This window comes from Nerophis lumbriciformis, linkage group LG29, assembly GCF_033978685.3.
Source record: "Nerophis lumbriciformis linkage group LG29, RoL_Nlum_v2.1, whole genome shotgun sequence".
NCBI classification, from domain to species: Eukaryota; Metazoa; Chordata; class Actinopteri; order Syngnathiformes; family Syngnathidae; genus Nerophis; species Nerophis lumbriciformis.
The window spans coordinates 34,528,707-34,551,582 of NC_084576.2; the positions used below are offsets into that span (position 1 = coordinate 34,528,707).

Below are 22,876 nucleotides of genomic sequence, written 5' to 3' on the forward strand. Positions count from 1 at the left end.
CCCATGTCCCTCCGTACATTGATGATGTGGGTGCGCATATCAGGGATTGGCACTGAGAAGGTGGCTGTCAATAAATGATCAAGTTTTTTTGGACACTTTTCTTATTCCATCAATCCAAAGGACTTTTGGGGATGATGAGCATTTTTCAAGAGAACGTATCAAAAACTGTAAAAAAAACAAAACTTTTCTTAAAGAGCAAAACAAGTTGACGATCACGGCCTGCACATTTTTAAAGCTGCAAAGATTGATGAAGAGTACGGTATTTTGTCACTGGTTCAGTCCATGCCTCAGAGATGTTGTAAAAGCCAGAGGTGATGCAACAAAGTACTCGTGGTGTTTTTCAGGATTCCAATACTTTCCACTCTGCTTGATGTAGAAATGAAACTGTTACTAACACAATTGACTTTCTTCATTTCTTTTAGTGTTTCTTAAAGCCAGAAAGTTGCTTTTTGAAATGACCAGTTTTGTGTCATGTCTGTTACTCCATTTTTTAACTACACATTTGTTTTATTGCTTTATTTATTTTCCTATGATACTGTACTGACTCTTTGATTTATTTTGCACAATTTTCCATTGTGTCTATTATTTGTGCACTTTCATTGTTGAAGTTGTTGTGATGTCAAGTGATTGACTATTTAAGGGCATCACTTCCTGTTGACAATTGCAGACTGACCAAGACATTTTCCAAAGCGGTCTGTGTTTGCTAGTTTGTATTAAAATGATTAGAAGTGTTGCTGGCCTTGCTTTTTCTTTAACTACACTTTTTGCCGTGCACCTCTTTAGTTTTGTTTTATTAAGTTTTTTGGAGAGTGCGTGTTTTTTCCTACATTCAGTCACATAGTTTTACCTGCGAGTCTGCATTGTGGGTGGAATTTGTTCAGGTAGCAGTACAGTATCATAGGAAAATAAATAAAACAGTAAAAAAAAAAAAAAATACATGTTTAAAAAAAAAAGTAAAATTAAAAAAAATGAAACATTAATTTTTTTTAAATGTAAAAAAAATATATTTTGATTTTTTTTTTATTGCTTTTTATTTATTTTCCTATGATACTGTACTGAGTCTTTGATTTATTGTGTTAAATTTTCCATTTTGTATATTTGTGCACTTTCATTGTTGAATTTGTTGTGGTGTTGATTGATTGACCATTTAAGGGCATCACTTCCTGATGACAATTGCAGACTGACCAAGACATTTTCCAAAGCGGTCTGTGTTTGCTAGTTTGTATTAAAATGATTAGAAGTGTTGCTGGCCTTGCTTTTTCTTTAACTACACTTTTTGCCGTGCACCTCTTTAGTTTAGTTTTATTACGTTTTTTGGAGAGTGCGTGTTTTTTCCTACATTCAGTCACATAGTTTTACCTGCGAGTCTGCATTGTGGGTGGAATTTGTTCAGGTAACAACAGTACAGTATCATAGGAAAATAAATAAAGCAGTAAAAAAAAAAAAAAAACATGTTTAAAAAAAAAAGTAAAATAAAAAAATAAAAATAAAAATGAAACATTAATTTTTTTTAAATGTAAAAAAAATATATTTGGATTTTTTTTAATTTATTTTCCTATGATACTGTACTGAGTCTTTGATTTATTGTGTTAAATGTTCCATTTTGTCTATTTGTGCACTTTCATTGTTGAATTTGTTGCATACTTGCCAACCTTCCCGAATTTTCCGGGAGACTCCCGAAATTCAGCGCCTCTCCCGAAAACCTCCCGGGACAAATATTCTCCCGAAAATCTCCCGATTTTCAGCCGGAGCTGGAGGCCACGCCCCCTCCAGCTCCATGCGGACCTGAGTGAGGACAGCCTTTTTTTTTATGACAGGAGGACAACACGGTGACAAGAACTAAATCATCCAGACTAGAGATAAACTGTATTATTATGTTTATTTTACCTAAAAATAAATATATTTATTAATTAAAAAAAAAAAAACTAAATACATTTTTACTATATTTTGCTAAAAACATCAAAATTGTATTTTTATTAGTATTTTTTCGTGACTCCTTATTACATCTAGCCATAGAATTATACATTAAAATAAACACATTTGCAATAATTGATTTTAAATTATCATAATAATTCATTTAAAATGACCATATTTAATTATTAAAATAATTGCTTGTTTATCAACAACTTTAGCATTGTATTCATTACATTTTGAAACTCTCAGAAGCCAAGTTATGTTATAATCCTTAAGATTTATTTATGCAAGTTTGAAGTATCAATTATCTAAACACAGTTTGTTTGCATATTTTCAGGAGATATATATATATATATATATATATATATATACATATAATATATATATATATGAAATACTTGACTTGGTGAATTCTAGCTGTCAATATACTCCTCCCCTCTTAACCACGCCCCGCCCCCTGACCACGCCCCCACCTCCCGAAATCGGAGGTCTCAAGGTTGGCAAGTATGATTTGTTGTGATGTTGATTGATTGACCATTTAAGGGCATCACTTCCTGTTGACAATTGCAGACTGACCAAGACATTTTCCAAACAGGTCTGTGTTTGCTAGTTTGTATTAAAATAATTAGAAGTGTTGCTGGCCTTGCTTTTTCTGTAAGTACACTTTTTGCTGTGCACCTCTTTATTTTTGTTTTATTAAGTTTTTTGGAAAGTGCTTGTTTTTTCCTGTATTTTATTTCCTACAAATGGTGTCAGAGCGCTCTGTGGGTGGTGTTTATATTGCATACTTCCTGTCCAACAGTGTTAAGTTTCTTAGCCACGTGACTGCCATTAGTTTGTAAGATGAGTGAAAGAAGTGGACTTGACTTGTGTGAAGTTGTCTGGTGTTTAATCCGTGACTTGCAATAAGAAATACTTCCTCTGGGCGTGTGAAGGTTTCCTCACACATAATAAATCCATTCATGGAGGGCATGTCTTCCACAAGAGTCACAACATAACATCAAATGGATAATATTGAAGAAAAGTGGACATTTACAGACTTAGCTTGTCCATGTGGGATGTCAAGTCTCCAGTTTGGCCACTTTGGAAGGTTCCTGGTCTTGTTCCTTGTCCTCCTCCTCCACCACCACTCCTCTCTTCCTCAGACCCTTCATCTTACGTGTTTGCAGCTTGGACAGATCCTGCTTCTGCATGTGCACGCGACCTAACTTGCTACCGAACACGTCGTGGGAAATGTTCTTCTTCTTTTTGGGCTGCAGAGTCACAGAGAAAGACTTGCTCATGTTTCTGCTATGAGGTCAGCTTGTTAAACAGCACACAAAATACACTTTTACTCATTACATTTCATCTGTGCACATTGGATTACACACACACAGATTGATATATAGACACACACATACACGTGAATTGGATTACACAAAGACAGAGATTGAGACACACACACACAGATTGATATACAGGTTAAACTAGAATAATACTTGTATGTGTGTGTACTAGTGATGTGTCCGGCAACACCGATGCATCGGCGCATGCGTGGAGCTCATAGAGCGAAACCCTGTGTCGGTGCGCGTACCGCTTTTAGAAAGTCACGTGACCGATCATGAGCTGTTTTGGTCACGTGACCGATACGCCAACTGTGTCGCACTGACGCCTCCTCTGTGCCCTGTGAGCGGCTCTTTTCTACAGCCGGAGAAATAATAACTAAGAAGAGAAATCGTCTAAAATGTAATACGTCGGAAAAACTTTATTTTTTTTTTTTTTTAATAAAAATGTGTAAAAAAATAAAATTAAAAAAAATTCCCAGTCCACAATCATCCACAACACGTTCTCTTAGATTTCCATGTTATGATACATGTTCACATTATTTATTGACTGTATCTAAAAAAGATAAACATATATTTTTATTTAAATGAAGATATGAAATAATCCTAAATGAAATACAATGACTTGGTTTATATTATTGTATATACTAGGGCAGGGGTCACCAACGCGGTGCCCGCGGTCACCAGGTAGCCCGTAAGGACCAGATCAGTCGCCCGCTGGCCTGTTGTAAAAATAGCTCAAAGAGCAGCACTTACCAGTGAGCTGCCTCTATTTTTTAAATGTTATTTATTTACTAGCAAGCTGGTCTCGCTTTGCTCGACATTTTTAATTCTAAAAGAGACAAAACTCAAATAGAATTTGAAAATCCAAGAAAATATTTTAAAGACTTGGTCTTCACTTGGAATAAGCGGTAGAAAATGGATGGATGGATGGGTCTTCACTTGTTTAAATAAATTCATTTATTTTTTACTTTGCTTCTTATTACTTTTAGAAATACAATTTTAGAGAAAAAATACAACCTTAAAAATGATTTTAGGATTTTTAAACAAATATACCCTTTTACCTATTAAATTTCTTCCTCTTCTTTCCTGACAATTTAAATCAATGTTCAAGTAATTTTTTTTTTTTTATTGTAAAGAATAATAAATATTTTAGCTTCTGGTTTTTCGACGAAGAATATTTGTGAAATATTTCTTCAAACTTACTATGATTAAAATTCAAAAAAAATATTCTGGCAAATCTAGAAAATCTGTAGAATCAAATTTAAATCTTATTTCAAAGTATTTTGAATTTCTTTTAACATTTTTGTTCTGGAAAATCTTGAAGAAATACTGATTTGTCCTTGTTAGAAATATAGCTTGGTCCAATTTGTTAAATATTCTAACAAAGTGCAGATTGGATTTTAACCAATTTAAAACATGTCATCAAAATTCTAAAATGTATCTTAATCAGGAAAAAACACTAATGATGTTCCATAAATTCTTTTTTTTTATTTTTTCAAAAAGATTCAAATTAGCTAGTTTTTCTCCTTTTTGTCGGTTGAATTTTGAATTTTAAAAAGTCGAAATTGAAGATAAACTATGTTTCAAAATTTTATTTTAATTTGTTTCATGTTTTCTCCTCTTTTAAACCGTTCATCTAAGTGTTTTTTTCATCATTTATTCTCTACAAAAAACCTTCCGTAAAAGGAAAAAAAAAATGTACGACGGAATGACAGACAGAAATATCCATTTTTTTAATATATATAAATTTATTTAGGTATTCTTGTTTAAATCACACTTACGTGTAACTTACAAATGACAATATATTTATTTATTTAAGTGTGTATCAAACTGGTAGCCCTTCGCATTAATCAGTACCCAAGAAGTAGTTTTTGGTTTCAAAAAGGTTGGTGACCCCTGTACTAGGGCATCAAATCAATGTCAGTTGAGTCGGTCCATAGGTTGCCTGTAGGGATTTTTAATGTCCAGCAGATGTCAGTATTTAGTGACACAGTATCGACACAGTATCAATACAGTTTTGCAATGTGTCGAAACGCTTCATGACGCCTCATCAACCCATCACTAGTGTGTACAATTGTTGGACTCTTCACTGATGACACGTCCTATTAGCATCAAAGTGTATTATTTTTATTTGATGTATTTTTTTTATGACTTCATTTAAATTACTTGGCGGTATAGCTCGGTTGGTAGAGCGGCCGTGCCAGCAACTTGAGGGTTGCAGGTTCGATCCCCGCTTCCGCCATCCTAGTCACTGCCGTTGTGTCCTTGGGCAAGACACTTGACCCACCTGCTCCCAGTGCCACCCACACTGCTTTAAATGTAACTTACATATTGGCTTTCACTTTGTAAACGTGCTTTGAGTCACTAGAGAAAAGTGCTAAATAAATATAACTCACTTCACTACTTTTTATTCACCTGATTATTTCCCTAATGCAAGTGCTACCAATTAAAGTGAACTTTAGTGTATGTGTTGTTTACCTTGAGAGCTTTGGGCTGTTTGTGGGCTAACTTGTACAAGTCATCAGAAGCCAGGTGTGTTCTTCTTACAACCAAATCAAAGGAGGGGCCCATCTCCTCCAGCTCGATGCGTGGAGTCCTGCAGCCTGACTTCTTCAACAAACACCTGCAAGCACAGCAATATCCTCACACAACACATTACACACTGACAGATTAGTGACCAGGGGCTATGAACATGTTGTAGACATAAGATGAGACATTATGATAGTGACCAGGGGCTATGAACATGTTGTAGACATAAGATGAGACATTATGATAGTGATCAGGGGCTATGAACATGTTGTAGACATAAGATGAGACATTATGAAGCGTGAGAAGGACCACATTGGAAGGTGACTAATAACATATCACTAGGGATGATGTTCGAAATCGGTTCTTCCGGTTGTTCGATAAGAAAAGAACCGATTCCATGGACTCGAATCCCTTTTTGAGACCACTATAGTAAAGAAAAATAGTTGGTTCTTTATTCGAATCCCTGGGAACGAATCCCTTCCCACGTACGGGAAATGCCCTGTGGGACCTGTAATGTTATGCCCATTTGATTGTAGACTCTTACTGACACCTTGTGGCGATATGAAAATACTACGCGTCATTAGTTTGGGCACTTCCGGGTTGAGACAATTGAGAAGTAGACAAGTTGTGTTAGCTCTTACAAGCCTTGGGAAAGATAAGTCTGTAAGTAAATTGTTTAACTTGTTTATGTAACTCAATATTAAGGTGGAAAATGTTTAAGTTTGATTCTAAGATGTTTATTGAAAAACGATTTTTGTGCACTGTTTCAATGGATGTTTTGAGGACTTAAAATGGCTGCCAGTCGTATATTTCCACCATCGAAATAGTTTCAACACTCAGAAGTATTTGTTTGATGGTAGTACTGTATATTTGTGTGAAGATAATATTTACATATTGTGTATTACATTTCAGTATGTTCATTGAATCACATACCATACCAACTTTATTTACAAAGCCCAAAGACAAGCACAGTTGAAAAACAAAGGGCTGTACACCACAAAGAAATGAAGGCAAAGGACAGACTAAAAAATACACATTTTAAGGCTGAAACGACGCGTCATCGGTTACGTAAATACGTCGACGCCGTTTTTGTGCGTCGGCGCGTCGCATATTTACGTCACTCTACTTTACTGTCATGGCGGAGCGCAAAGCAGACGATGCGAGCGAGGGGAAAAAAGCACGCCAAAAGTCGTCAAAAGTGTGGGAGTATTTCAATAAACGGCCTAATAATGTTGTTGTATGCACACTGTGTCGAGCGGAAATGGCCTATCATAGCAGCACAACGGCTATGAACGAACATTTGAAAAGAAAACCCCCGACAGCGTTCTTGCCATCACCATCAACAAGTCAATCGTCCGCGTGCGTATACGTTGTCATTATTACACAAAAACATGAATGTGTCATTTGTATCTGCGTTGTAAATTCATAAACTAAAGCACCGTTTCGCTCTGAGAGGCGCGTTTGGCGTGCCTGTTCAGTGTTTACAAAGACGCGCTCCTCTTTAACGCTGTGGAGAGGCGGCGGCGGCGAGCGAGCGGCGAGGCGGGGCGCGCCGGGAGCGACGCCGCAATCGTGCCCAGGTGCGCAATCCGCGCAGTTGGAAGAGAAAAGACTTTGTGTAAAATTAAAAGATTGTAAACCTGGCAAAGCCGTCTGGCGTTCAGTCTGTCGGTCCTGAAAGAACCCCACGGCACAAGACGTGTCACAAACGCTAACGTTAATTAGTTGTGCAAATACCTTTTACAACATTAACAGTTACATATACTATGTACAAACCAACAATTAACTTTCACTTTAATCATACTATCATTGTTGTGTTATTAAGCAAAATAAGCAATACTTTTACTTTTGTTGAAATGTTTACACTGTACACTTTTTTGTATTGGATGTTTAGCTTTATTTTTGCACATTTTAGCAAATAAGCAATACTTTTACTTTTGTTGAAATGTTTACACTTGTTACAGAATATTTCCGTTTTGCACTTTTTTGTATTGGATGTTTATCTTTATTTTTGCACATTTTAAAGCAAAATAAGCAATACTTTTACTTTTGAAATGCTTATACTATTCCAGAATATTAAGATTTGCACTGGATGTTTACTTTTATATTTGCACATTAAAAAGCAAATAAGCTACTTTTAATTTTGTTAAATGTTAAAAGTTTTAAATGTTTACATTGTTACAGAATATTTTGTCATGTTGTTGTCAATGTTGACTGACTAGTGGCCATACTTTTTTTTTTGTAAATAAAAGCCATGCCTTTTGAAAAAACTGGCCTAGATTTATTTTTTCCTCTTCATTTTAAATAAAAAAAAAAATCGGTAAAAGGAAAAATAATCTATAGATTAATCGAAAAAAAAATCTATAGATTAACCGATTAATCGGAAAAAAAAAATCTATAGATTAATCGATAGAAAAATAATCGTTAGCTGCAGCCCTAACACATTTAAAAAGCAAATATAAATTACCCTAAGAACAGTTTGTTAAATAAAAAGAGTTTAAAAGTTAAAAACAGTTCAAAAAGTTAAAAGCTAAAAACAGTTCAAAGTCTCATGCTGGGTTAAAAGCCAGTGAATAAAAATGGGTTTTAAGAAGGGTCTTAAAAATAGCCAAAGAAGGGGCCAGCTGACGTAAATAAAAAAATAAAAAAAGCTGGCTTTCACCACTGTGCCAATCTGACGGTCCAATTTAAAATCACAGTCAATATGAAAGCCCAGGTTGGTGACCATGGGCTTAACGTGCAAAGCCAAAGGGCCAAAGTCAACAGGGGGGAGCTCACAGGTACCACTAGGTCCAAACACTATTACTTCTGTCTTCTTGTCATTGAAATTTAAGAAGTTTAGGGCCATCCAGGCCTTGATATCCTCAAGACAGGCAAGTAATGGCTGTATTGAAGAGGCATGATTTCTCTTTAACGGAAAATACATTTGTGTGTCATCGGCATAACAATGAAAAGAAATATCATGCTTTCTTAGGATTGAGCCCAGGGGAAGTAAATAAATAGAAAAGAGAAGTGGTCCCAAAACTGAGCCCTGTGGGAGCCCACATGTCAAGGGAGCAACGGAGGATTCAGATCCAGCAACATTTACAGAGAAGGTCCTGTTAGTCAAATATGACTTCAGCCAACTCAAAGCAGTACCACAGATTCCCACTTGATGCTGTAGGCGGCTAATTAAAATATTATGGTCCACCGTATCAAATGCTGCTGTTAGATCCAGTAAAACTAAAATCACATGATCACCTAAATCTGTTGCTCGAAGGATGTCATTAAAAACCCTTAATAAAGCTGACACATAGCTTATACATTTGTCATTGTGTGTATTTCAGTTTAAAAAAAACCCCCAAAAAACAGTCCTGTGCAAGACAAAAGTAAAGATAGGAAAAGACAAAGCAAAATCAAAAACAATAAAGAGCCTAATTGGATTCATCTGCATTGGATTGTTTGTTAGCTGTATAAGCTCAACACGTATAGTGAGGGCAGAACAGACAATATGAAATTATTGCCAGGCTTCGCTCTCATGAAAGGGGGGAAGAATTGTTGATAGATGACTGTGGTGTTCTTAGTGTCATAGTGTGTGTAGTTAGTATGTTCCAATAGCAGCAGAAGTGCACTTTTTGGAGAGCTGTATTATTTTCAGTTTTGTTTAACACTATATTATTATTTATACACCTATAGTGATCACAGAGACAGGTTGTTTTTGTGTTACTGTATATATTTGTTTTTCTGAAAAATCCCACTTAATATACTTTGGGTAACAACAGTCAATATTTATTTATTTTATTTTTAGGGTGGTAACAGTCAATATTTATTTGATTTTTTTCTTATAAAATAAAAGTGAGCTTTTGTTAAACCAAATATTGTGTTTTTTTCCCAAATACAACAACCTATCTGGATTCGATAAGAGAATCGGTTCGATAAGAGGATTCGATAATGGGCTCGAACTCGATCATTTCTTATCAAACATCATCCCTACATATCACACTAACAAAGTAGCTTGAGAATGCAAAAATGCTCTAAAAATGGTGGAGTTACAGGAAAAGTGTCTTGATGCTGGAATGATTTAATAGTAAAAAAAACATCACTCCTTTAAACGGGAATCGGGCTAGAAAATGTTGCTCAATAACAGCCAGACATTTATGGAATGTGGGAAATTCAGTGCCTGGCAAATGTATTCTTCACCCTTTTGGATGTTTTAGCCTTTTAGTGCTTTTATCCGTGAAATCAAGGTCAATTTAATCTAACTTTTTAGACAAAACAAGCTAATTTGAGCTGAAAGTCAAATAAGAATCCTCAAAATCAAAGAGAGTTTATGTTTGGAAAATGTGTATTTAGGGGTAAAATTAGGAATTGTTTTGAATGTGCTGAATGAGCGACATTTGGGCGAGGTCACAGGTGTCAAACTCAAGGCTCATTTAATCCTGAAATAATAGGAGTCAATAAAGCATTTGATCATTTACTAAATGTCATCTTTTCATTGTGACAGACATAACACATGTATTGCATGCTATTGACTATATTCTATTATCTAATAATGCAACAAATATGATACTATCATTCATTTCAAACTTGTAAAAATGAAAACAAAAATAAATATCAGCTTGAGTCATATCAAAGCAAGTTATTTGTCAAATTGTACACAGTAGGAATGACAATAGATTTTATGTCAGTTTTCCATTGACAGTAATATGCTGTAAAAAAACAGTGTACATGTTACTGTGAGGTTGTGGTGACTCAGCTGACAGTTTTTTGTTTTTTCACTGAAAAATTGTTTATCTTTTTTACAGTGTATCTAATATATCTTATTGTAGGTATTTATTACACTTTGCATTTAATTTTGCTGTTTGTTTTTTTAATTGTTGTTGTGTTTTGCTGGATTGTAAAAGATACACAATTATGGAGGAGCTGGTCTGAGAAGTACAATATTGTGTTAATATTCAGTGTTTTATTGATCATAGTTAATATCGTAAATCCCACTTTCTTTATTTTCATGTACATTCTGAGTGTCCCAATTAATTTGAGAATATCATGAGGTGAATTCTTATACATTTATTATCATGAATTAATCAATCATCTTAGGGCAGCAATAAGTGTGAAGTGAATTATATTTATATAGCGCTTTTTCTCTAGTGACTCAAAGTGCTTTACATAGTGAAAGCCAATATCTAAGTTACATTTAAAGCAGTGTGGGTGGCACTGGGAGCAGGTGGATAAAGTGTCTTGCCCAAGGACACAACGGCACTGACTACGATGGCGGAAGCTGGAATCGAACCTGGAACCCTCAAGTTGCTGGCACGGCCACTCTACCAACCGAGCTATACCGCAATAACTGCCATGTGGCCCTCAGTGTGACCGTGGTTCCACACCCCTGGGCTAGGTTCACACTGCAGGGGGTCTAATCGGGAGTTTTTCCTTCAAATCCCATCTTTTAAATTACACAAAAAAAGTGATTTCTAGAGTGAATACAATGTGACCGACATGCGGTGTTTGCAGAACTCCATGGTGTTCAGGGATGAATAGTCTCTCCTATTGCTATTGTACTATTTTTTCAGCTATAGTTACATCAATCATTAGTAGTGGAGCAGCCTAGTTTTGAATGGCAGGGTCCCTGCTATCACATATTGATAAATATATAACATTTACATAATAAAATCAACTACAGGCTTCCCAAATGTAGTGTTCAGGGATGAATAGTCTCTCCTATTGATATTTTACTATTTTTTCAGTTATAGTTACATTAATCATTAGTAATGCAGCAGCCTAGTTTTGAATGGCAGGGTCCCTGCTATCATGTGTTGATAAAAATATAACATTTACATAATAAAATCAACTACAGGCTTCCCAAATGTAGTGTTCAGGGATGAATAGTCTCTCCTATTGATATTTTACTATTTTTTGAGTTATAGTTACATGAATCATTAGTAATGCAGCAGCCTAGTTTTGAATGGCAGGGTCCCTGCTATCACATGTTGATAAAAATATAACATTTACATAATAAAAATCAACTACAGGCTTCCCAAATGCTGTAATAAATTAAGCATGATGAGTTGACTTAAAACTGTTTAATGTTGCACTTTTTATATGTAAAAGAAAAGTGTTATTTTATTTAATCTGAGCAACAACTTGAGGCAGTTTAATGTTGATTAACGTGGGCAGAATTATTATAGTGTTCCCACTGTTAAAAGGATAAAGCCATTGTTTACACATTTGGTAAATAAATAACCAAAAAATTTATATTTTGTTGTTTTCTTACTGGACCGAAAATGAACCGAACCGTGACCGAACCAGTGTTTCCCACACATTCATTTATTTGTGGCGGCCCGCCACGAAAGAATTACGTCCGCCACAAATGTATTTTTCGGCTTTTGACTCGCTCGACCGCTCATAAAAGCAATGGGACTCTGTCTGTGAATGTTGCTTGTAGTTACACCTCCGGTGCAGTAGGTGGCGGTAGCCTACTATACATTGTAACTCCGCCAATAGCACTTAATTCACCTGGTGGGCCAGAAGAAGAAGAAGAAGAGGGACGGACGGGATCAAAATACTCGCCGGCTACTTTTCATAATGATGGCGCTTCCTACGTTTCTACCTCAAACGTCCAAAAGCTGCTGAAAGCCTTGATCCAGGATGCCATGGGGAAAAAAACTTAAATGGTGCCTTTTGGCGACAGTTAGCAGCTTGGTGGCTCACGCTAGCTAATGCTTGCTAGCGTGGTAGCATTGCTTCATTTTTACAGGTGTTATAGGTAGATAGGTTATAGCTCGCGGCTCGTCATATATTTAACGTTAATCCGCGATTTCACCAAACGTTTCACTGACGGTGAGCAGCCTGACGCTGCTTCATTAACACCGCCGCTGTTTGACTCGGGGACCGGGCAGATGCACGTAGTAACAGTCACGTGTTACAATACCGACGAGCTAACGTGTCCGGGTTATAACCCTGTTGTCAATAAACACACGTGGACTGAAGCTAAATTGTCCACTGTCCACTGCAGCATGTGAATGCAATGAAAATAATAAAATCTGAGCCAACCAGCTGTTAAAATGTTGTCTAGGTTAATGTTTTGGCCATTAAAGGCCCTTCATTTCAAGATTTCAACTGTGATCGGGCTTTAAACAGGTGGCTGACCTGTTCAGATGAGTGTAACTGCTACTGGTCAAATAATGTGAAATAGCATTTAATTTTACATGTATGCAATGCCATTTAAATGTAATTATAGATAATAATAATAATAATAATTACTGTGTAGTGTTGTAAATAGTCAACGGGAAGGATTTTAGTAAGATATAAGCCATGAGCACTACACAGCCAGAAAAAAACCTAGGCAGGACAAGTAAAAATATTGGGGCAAGTAGATTTGAGAAGTCAGGCAAGTAGAAAAAAACCTTAACGTTGAACCCTGCATGTGTTGAGCTGCTGCCGCTTAAGGTTAGACGGCACTGTACATAGAGCGCTTCTGCTCGTTAGTAATAAATTCTAATGTTGGATGTTCACTCCTTCACACAGAGGAGTATAGAAAAACATTTTCAACGGCCGAAAAGGGCTGGACTTGGAGAGGAGGTAGGCCTACAGTCCGGACCACAGGTGCGACCTGTTCAGCAGCAGCAGGAGGAGGAGGAGGAGGTTGACTGACTGTGGCAGGACACCTCTGCCTCTGTTTCACTTCATGTTGCTGGTAAATAATATGGTTGTAGTAATAGGCTAAAGTTAAATTATTTAGTATTCACTAATTAAAGGGGCAGAGCTTTAAGAGACATTTTAGCTTTTATATTTTATAAGATATATTTTTTGTAAGAACCACAATTAATAAATATATTTCAGTGAATCACTAATTGTTCAAATCTGTATATAAATATGTACATAAAATGTTGTAATTATATTCCAACTCCGCGTTCTTCTTGGTCATCGCCGCTGCCGCCGCCACCCCCCTACCACCCGACCACACCACCACAAATAGATGCCTGTCCTGTGGGAAACACTGACCTCTAAACCGAGGTACGTACCGAACCGAAATATTTGTGTACCATTACACCCCTACCATATAGTCTATTTTCTATATCGCACAGAGAAAAACCTGCGATATATCCAGTATATTCCATATTTCGCCCAGCCCTAATTACAACAGTCAGCTAGATTTAAAAAACAAAAAAACAAAACAAATAGACATATTTTTGGTCTAGAACACAGGTGTCAAAGTCAAGGCCCGGGGTTATGAGAAGGTGTACTGCATGTAGTGTACTGCATGTAGTGTACGGGCTGATATATAGAGTAATGCTTAAGTACATTGTAAAGTTAGCGCCCTCTAGGCATCTGTGTAAAAGTTGCAAAAAGCCGTCAGCGGACAAAGGGTTGGGGGTTCTGTCATGAGTGGTGATTCTCACCTGTAGCTCCGCAGGTATATTCTCCCATCCAAGGCGGTGAAGTGCAGGACGTGTTCTAAACCTGCCAGGCGCACCGCAGGCACAGAAGGACCCCTGAAGAAGTCTGAAACAGATGTTCCATGTAGACCACATTAGCCATCATAAACAGATGTTCCATGTAGCCATCATGGTATCTTCTCTGGTGTGTCATGGCTGACCAGTGAAAAGACTCTTAAGGCGCTTGTGCTCGTTGTCCAAATCGAAAGCCTCGCCGGCAAAGACCAGCATGGGTTTGGTTCCCTCGGGACACGTGTTGGACTAGAGAACACAAACATTGCTTTTACAGGACATGCACTCACTGTCAACATGCTAACTACTGCAGCAATTAGCACAACACCTCACTTATCTCAACTCAGGAACTCACATGGTGCTCTGATACCATGCCAGTGGTTCATAATATGATACCGTGTCAGTGGTTCATAATATGATACCATGCCAGTGGTTCATAATATGATACCGTGTCAGCGGTTCATAATATGATACTGTGTCAGTGGTTCATATGATACCGTGTCAGTGTTTCATAATATGATACTGTGTCAGTGTTTCATAGGATTAGTGATTTAGAAGTAGCTAAAACACCATGGATGGACGTTAGCCGCTAGCTAGCTAGCCATGTGTTAAAGCAGCTCTTCCTGAGGGTGTTTCAGTGTTATAACTTCACCTTTATCTTGACTTTATACACCAAAATGCGTCCATTCTCCCTTTTCTGTCTACACACTGTGTCTGCTTGTAAGTACTCTGTGTGTGCGCGCTGCCCAACATGCTCCTAAAACCATGAGTTCATTAGTACCACGATACTATACTAGTACTGGTATATTGTACAACTCTACTCCTGTGTTTTTATTCCTGACAGGGTAAGATATGAAGGACGTCATGAAGAAATGGCTGACAGGCATCAAAGCACATAGTAAATAGTGTCAACATATAACAGGAGGGTGTCATTGGATTAAATAAGCTGTTAAATTGCACATGTGTGATGTTTCTTCATTGGTGAAGCACGTCTGACACAAATACACCAGCGTGGTAAAACATACCTTTATCTCACTCAGGGAGACAAACTTCTCAATTCCCAGTTCAATCATATCCAGCACGTGAAAGTCGAACAAGCGACCTGGAAATGAAGCAGAGAAGATAATGACAATTTAGCCTTGTGACTAGGGCTGTGCGATATATGGAATATACTGGATATATCACGGGTTTGTCTCTGTGCGATATAGAAAATGACTATATGATGATATTGGAGTATACGTTCTCACACAGTTGCTTTTAGCAGCGGGGCATTACACTACATGCTCTTCTCACTCTTTCTTGTCTCTGCTTCTCACAGAGACTTAAAACAAGCGCACCTTCTTACATACGTCACGTGTGCAACGTCACACGCTCCCGCGGAGCAGACAGGTAGCAACATGGTAACGCTAGCTGTGATGCTAACGGAGTGGTAATACGAGAGAGAGAAGGTGCCAAGGTCTGTAATTTTCATCATAGGTACACTTCAACTGTGAGAGACAGAATGTGAAAAAAAATCCAGGAATTCACATTGTAGGATTTTTAAAGAATTTATTTGTAAATTATGGTGGAAAATAAGTATTTGGTCAATAACAAAAATTCAACTCAATACTTTGTAATATAACCTTTGTTGGCAATAACAGAGGTCAAACGATTACTATAGGTCTTTACCAGGTTTGCACACACAGTAGCTGGTATTTTGGCCCATTCCTCCATGCAGATCTTCTCGAGAGCAGTGATGTTTTGGGGCTGTCGCCGAGCAACACGGACTTTCAACTCCCTCCACAGATTTTCTATGGGGTTGAGGTCTGGAGACTGGCTAGGCCACTCCAGGACTTTCAAATGCTTCTTACAGAGCCATTCCTTCGTTGCCCGGGTGGTGTGTTTGGGATCATTGTCATGCTGGAAGACCCAGCCACGTTTCATCTTCAAAGCTCTCACTGATGGAAGGAGGTTTTGGCTCAAAATCTCACGATACATGACCCCATTCATTCTTTCCTTAACACGGATGAGTCGGCCTGTCCCCTTAGCAGAAAAACAGCCCCAAAGCATGATGTTTCCACCCCCATGCTTCACAGTAGGTATGGTGTTCTTGGGATGCAACTCAGTATTCTTCTTCCTCCAAACACGACGAGTTGAGTTTATACCAAAAAGTTCTATTTTGGTTTCATCTGACCACATGACATTCTCCCAATCCTCTGCTGTATCATCCATGTGCTCTCTGGCAAACTTCTGACGGGCCTGGACATGCACTGGCTTAAGCAGGGGGACACGCCTGGCACTGCAGGATTTGATTCCCTGTCGGCGTAGTGTGTTACTGATGGTAACCTTTGTTACTTTGGTCCCAGCTCTCTGCAGGTCATTCACCAGGTCTCCCCGTGTGGTTCTGGGATTTTTGCTCACCGTTCTCATGATCATTTTGACCCCACGGGATGAGATCTTGCGTGGAGCCCCAGATCGAGGGAGATTATCAGTGGTCTTGTATGTCTTCCATTTTCTGATAATTGCTCCCACAGTTGATTTTTTCACACCAAGCTGCTTGCCTATTGTAGATTCACTCTTCACAGTCTGGTGCAGGTCTACAATTCTTTTCCTGGTGTCCTTCGACAGCTCTTTGGTCTTGGCCATAGTGGAGTTTGGAGTGTGACTGTTTGAGGCTGTGGACAGGTGTCTTTTATACAGATAACCAGTTCAAACAGGTGCCATTAATACAGGTAACAAGTGGAGGACAGAAGAGCTTCTTAAAGAAGAAGTTACAGGTCTGTGAGAGCCAGAGATCTTCCTTGTTTGAAGTGACCAAATACTTATTTTCCACCATAATTTACAAATAAATTCTTTAAAATTCCTAGAATGTGAATTCCTGTATTTTTTTTCACATTCTGTCTCTCACAGTTGAAGTGTACCTATGATGAAAATTACAGAGCTCTGTCATCATTTTAAGTGGGAGAACTTGCACAATCGGTGGCTGACTAAATACTTTTTTGCCCCACTGTATACTCCGAAAAATACGGTACCTTCTGGATACACCGTATGGACAACGAGGAAGTAGCAGCTAGAAACACAAGCTAGACATATGCAACATTGCAGTGTAAAATATAATTTATACTTGTATATTACTTACAGATACCAAGTCTCCAAGGCAGAAAGTATCCAGTAAGAAATGTGTACGCAAATTTTAACCTACTGCGTCATTAACTTTATTTATTGAATTATTCTGGCCACTGGGTGTTGCTAAGGGTACACAAAAATTTCGGTTTGGTACGTACCTCGGTTTAGAGGTCACAGTTCAGTTCATTTTCGGTACAGTAAGAAAACAACAAAATATAAAATTTTGGGTTATTTATTTACCAAATTTGTCAAAGTCTTCCACCAAAAATATTTTTCTCAGTGTAATATTTGATGTGAAGTAATGGGAACCTTGGATAGGTCAATAATTCATAATAACATTGATTTTGATTCAATATTATGTTTTGAGCAATGACAGTTTGAAAGGAAAAAAAACAGCTTTGTTTTATTAGTCAACATTGCAACTTTTTCTAAATTACATTTAACCTTTAAGCTTTTTTATTTCACTTTTGTTATATTTTTGTTTATTTTAATAGTATTTTTAGAATGTGCCGTGGGCCTTTAAAACATTAGCTGTGGGCCGCAAATGGCCTCCTTTTGACACCCCTGCTATAGATAATAAAACATTAAATGTGATAAATCTATGGATAAAAAGCAGAGCCTGGCGACGCATGCGCGTTTATCATAACTCTCTCTCTCTCTCTGTCTCTGCCCCTCCCTCACCAATGCTGCTGTTTGTTTTGTTTTTAACCCCTTCTTAACCCTGAACGTACATTGAAAATACACGCAACCCTAACTCAAAATGCCGGACATTTAAGGCATTTAAGAAACTCCGCCCTGACAGCTCCGCAAAAGAGGACATGTCCTGTGAAAAGAGGACGTATGGTCAGTCTATCCTAGCCTGTTAGCTGCTAGCATGCGTGTGTTGTGCCTCGGTGTGCATTGTTTACACAACGCGCGTTACGCTACTTAATATGTCCGTGTGGAAACTCCTTCGGTACACCTCCGAACCGAACCGACACCCCTGTACCGAAACGGTTCAATACAAATACAAGTACCGTTACACCCCTAGGTGTTGCTAAAAAAAAGAAAACAATTATCACTCCACTTTAAACCTAAAGACAGCATGAATCCATTCCATAATGTTTTTGCACACCAATCATTGCTCTTTGTTTTAGTAATTTAACAACATTCCACACTGTTAAATGATAAAAGCATGCAGGTTAATTGCTGATATCATATCAGATGGGTATCGGCCCATACGCACAGCTCCAATATGGGTATGAAAAAGTTGTATGTGGACACTGCTAGTGAAAGACATACCAAATATGAGGTTATTCGGTCGTTTCTTGTTGTGGGAACCAAAAAGAAACAGAGAGCAGTCTGTCTTTTTGGAGAAGAATTCCTAAAAAAAGAAAAGAAATATAGAGTGTAAGACAAGATTAGTGAATGTAGAAATGCATTTACGGCTTGTGTAGCATATCGTCGACCAACCAGAGATGTGGAGTCCTCAAATGGGCGAGTGATGTTCTTCCTGAAAAGCAAACTGTTGTTATTTTATGCACTGCAGCCGAGTGGAGAGAAGAGCAAACATCATCAATATAATACTACATGTAGGATGATAATATGCATAACAATTAGGACGTCACACCCATGACATGAAAAACAGCTACCATTCAAAAAACCAAACAAAACGCTTCAATGAGGCAAGAGTACCAACAGACGACCTTAAGGCCTTAATCATTTTTGCTATTTTAATGTTGACAGTACCACATAAGATATGTTTTAATTGTTGATGCGGGTTTATTGATTTTTAAATGCGCCAAAAAATAACCCCTTTTATACACTAGTAAATGTGTTCTTGTATAGTATTTCTCCAGCAATGGTCATGTGGTGACATCAATTGTGGTATTTGGAGAGGTCATCACTGAAGGCCTAGGTGGGAAACACTCTGGTGAGCATGAAGAGCAGTCGCTTTACCTCCTTTGCGTGCCACAGTGGTTTAATGATGTGCAGATCCATACTGAAATATTCATGCTGCCCATACCAGATCTTTATGCTCTAATATCCATCTTCAAACCAGAATATGGATACTTTAGTACAGGGGTGTCCAAACTTTTTCCACCAAGGGCCACATACTGACAAGTCAAAGTATATGGAAGCCATATTGATTGCATTATATTGAAAAACAGACATTGTGTCAGCTATGTATTATACTATTCATTAGGTGACTAAGTATATTACATTATTAGTTCAAATATTTCAGCTTTTTTCCCCCATTGCATACCAATTTTTTTGCTCTTTTTTTCTTACATTTTTACTATTGTTTTCCCCCATGTAAACATGCAATAACAATAATACATTCTGCCGCACGAAAATATTAATGTTCAGTTGTTTTGATTTTACAAATTATTCAATAAATGAGGTTTTCTTTTTTAAACACTCTTGGCATTCTCTCCATGAGCTTCAAGCACACCTGTGAAGTGAAAAACCATTTCAGGTGACTACCTCTTGAAGCTCATGGAGAGAATGCCAAGAGTGTGCAAAGCAGTAATCAGAGCAAAGGGTGGCTATTTTGAAGAAACTACAATATAAATATGTTTTCAGTTATTTCACCTTTTTGTTGTTAAGTACATAACTCCACATGTGCTCATTCATAGTTTTGATGTGACTATAGTCATGAAAATAAAGAAAACACATTGAATGAGAAGGTTTCCCTGCCACACCTCGAAAATATGTTGGTTTTTTTAACTTGAAAACAAATTAAATTGTCAGAAAAATTGTATGTAAATGATCAAAAAACTTTCTGTTCCCTGAGTTCCCAATGAACAGACAAGAGGCTGTTTTTGTTGCACCAAGCAAAGGCTTGGAAAATTCCATTGTGTACGATGGGAGGAGACGGGAGGGGGTTATCTATTGTCATCCAAGACCTGCCCAGGCTGAAGCCAGGACCAGCCCAAGGCATCTTTTTATTTTGTGTTAATGTGACCGAAAACAATGACTGTTTACATACTCCCCATTCCTTTAGAAGCAGATGTTGTTGTGTAAACAGGGAGTGTCCAAATAAAGGAAGAGACGTAAACCTGTACTGAAAACAATGACTGTTTACATACTCCCCATTCCTTTAGAAGCAGATGTTGTGTAAACAGGGAGTGTCCAAATAAAGGAAGAGACGTAAACCTTTTTTGTCAGAGCGTGGGTGACACTGTAAGAGGTTACAGGTCGACATGTTTCTCCTCAATTGAGCAAAATTGAATTCTGCCTCTGTTTGATTCTTTGCTTCTTGTCTTGTTTAATAGATGTCATCAGTGTTTGAACCTGGCAGTAATATGTATCGTAGCCTCCAGAAGAAATCACACTAAGTCCAACAATATTTTTAACTTTTATTGCCAATCATATAACATAGTTTTGATGTGACAATCTACAATGTAAATGGTCATGAAAATAAAGAAAACACATTGAATGAGAAGGTTTCCCTGCCACACCTCGAAAATATGTTGTTTTTTTTTACTTGAAAACAAATTAAATTGTCATAAAAATTGTATGTACCGTATTTTCCGCACCATAAGGCGCCCTGGGTTATAAGCCGCGCCTTCAACGAACGGCATATTTCAAAACTTTGTCCACCTATAAGCCGCCCCGTGTTATAAGCCGCATCTAACTGCGCTAAAGGAATGTCAAAAAAACAGTCAGATAGGTCAGTCAAACTTTAATAATATATTAAAAACCAGCGTGATGTGGGCGCGCATGGAGTCGTATATCAACATGGACGGAGCTGCGTGAAAAAAGCCACCCGGCCTCTTCGCGTAAACTTACCTTAACCACTCGCTCATCTTTTCTTCATCCATCCATCCCTTCGAGTTAGCTTTTATGATGACGCCGGCTGGAAAGGTCTCTTTTGGCAAGGTCTTCCTTTTGAATATCACCATGGGTGGAAGTTTCTGGCCATTAGCATGGCAAGCTAGAACCACAGTGAAGGATGACTTCTCATTCCCTGTGGTGCGAATATTCACCGTACGTGCTCCCGTTGTATCCACAGTGCGGTTCACAGGAATATCAAAAGTCAGTGGAACCTCGGCCATGTTGATAATGTTCTCTGGCCGGATCTTTTTTTCAGCTATCTTGTTTTTACAATATGCACGGAAAGTAGCCAGCTTTTCTTGAAAGTCTTTAGGCAGTTGCTGTGAAATAGTAATCCGTGTGCGGATGGAGAGATTGCGTCTTTTCATGAACCAAAAACCTGTCGCTTAGTAGGAGCCATTTTGTGGTCTTTACAGATGTAAACACACAAAGGAAATGAAACGTAATATCCGCGCGCTTCTTCTTCTTCTACGCGGGCGGGTGGTTGCTTACAGTAGAAGAAGAAGCGCTTCCTGTTCTATGGGGGCGGGTGCTTACCTTGGCGGTTGCTTGCGTAGAAGAAGAAGCACTTCCTCTTCTACGGGGAAAAAAGATGGCGGCTGTTTACCGTAGTTGCGAGACCGAAACTTTATGAAAATGAATCTTAATATTAATCCATATATAAAGCGCACCGGGTTATAAGGCGCACTGTCAGCTTTTGAGAAAATTTGTGGTTTTTAGGTGCGCCTTATAGTGCGGAAAATACGGTAGTCTAAAAATGTAAGCTTTTTCTCATTCACTTACGATTTTAAGCTCTTTTTTTTCTTATTTTTTAGATAGGTATGTTATCATTTCAAAGTAGGCAACTTTTTAAATTATGTTAGGTATATTTGCACAAAGTGTCCGTATTGGAGTGGTCTCGCAGATACCACCCTGAATTTGAATTGGTATTGGGTGGGAAAGAAGTGGTATCACACATCACTGTTGTGTTTAAACTGTCAATCATGGACAGAAAAGATCCTCAACACGCAGGATTGCATTACGGAGCTAAATCAATACAGCTAAATCATTGATACACCTGACAGCTGCGATATCAGAAATAGAGAAGATCCTGCCCCACACCTTCGCTCAAGAGACTGGTGTCCACCTGGAGCCACGGTTTGGACCCCGGACATAAGATTCGCTACTATTTCATGGATGTGACCTCAGTAGTGATGTGGTACAAGAGTCATATAGGAGTGCACAAACTACACTTCATGCACAGCATGACATTATGGGCTTTAAAAACATGCATATCATGCATCCCTAAATGATGTCGTATAATTCTGATAAACATACATTCTACGAGCATGAGGCACATATACAAAGAGAAGGCACTTACTTCTTGTAAAGCACAGCATTGGGTTTTTTCAAGGAATACTGTAAAAGAGAAATGTGTTTTTTTCAAATAAAATGTCATTTATTTATCTAGAGACATACATAATTTTGTATGACATTACTGTTAATATCAGTCTGTTCTGCAAAAAGGTCATCCTTAGAAGCACACAGCTTATGACCCACAGTTCACATTAACATTTACCGTATTTCCCGAACCATAGGGCGCACCGGATTATAAGGTAAGCGGGTCTATTTTCATACAAAAGGTGCACCGCATTATAAGGTGCATTAAAGGAGTCATATTATTAGGGCCCGCATGGCCCATTGTATAAGGACTCCCACAGGGAGTCCTTATACAATGGGACATAAGGACCTATTGAATTTGTAAGGTTTTATTCTTTA

The 22,876-nt window shown here is 37.9% G+C and overlaps 1 protein-coding gene across 1 annotated transcript in view; it reads right to left on the reverse strand.

The window, feature by feature from the left end:
* Positions 1 to 2,781: 2,781 nt before the first annotated feature.
* Positions 2,782 to 22,876, reverse strand: part of rpf2 (ribosome production factor 2 homolog) — a 28,320-nt gene continuing 8,225 nt past the window's right edge. The window contains exons 3-10 of the mRNA XM_061925278.1: positions 22,479 to 22,516; positions 18,752 to 18,791; positions 18,581 to 18,662; positions 15,220 to 15,296; positions 14,344 to 14,443; positions 14,147 to 14,249; positions 5,718 to 5,862; positions 2,782 to 3,167 (exon numbers count right to left, since the gene is read on the reverse strand). Coding sequence (XP_061781262.1) covers positions 2,976 to 3,167; positions 5,718 to 5,862; positions 14,147 to 14,249; positions 14,344 to 14,443; positions 15,220 to 15,296; positions 18,581 to 18,662; positions 18,752 to 18,791; positions 22,479 to 22,516 — 777 coding nt within the window. The 3' untranslated portion in view covers positions 2,782 to 2,975. The remainder of the gene's footprint in view (positions 3,168 to 5,717; positions 5,863 to 14,146; positions 14,250 to 14,343; positions 14,444 to 15,219; positions 15,297 to 18,580; positions 18,663 to 18,751; positions 18,792 to 22,478; positions 22,517 to 22,876) is intronic.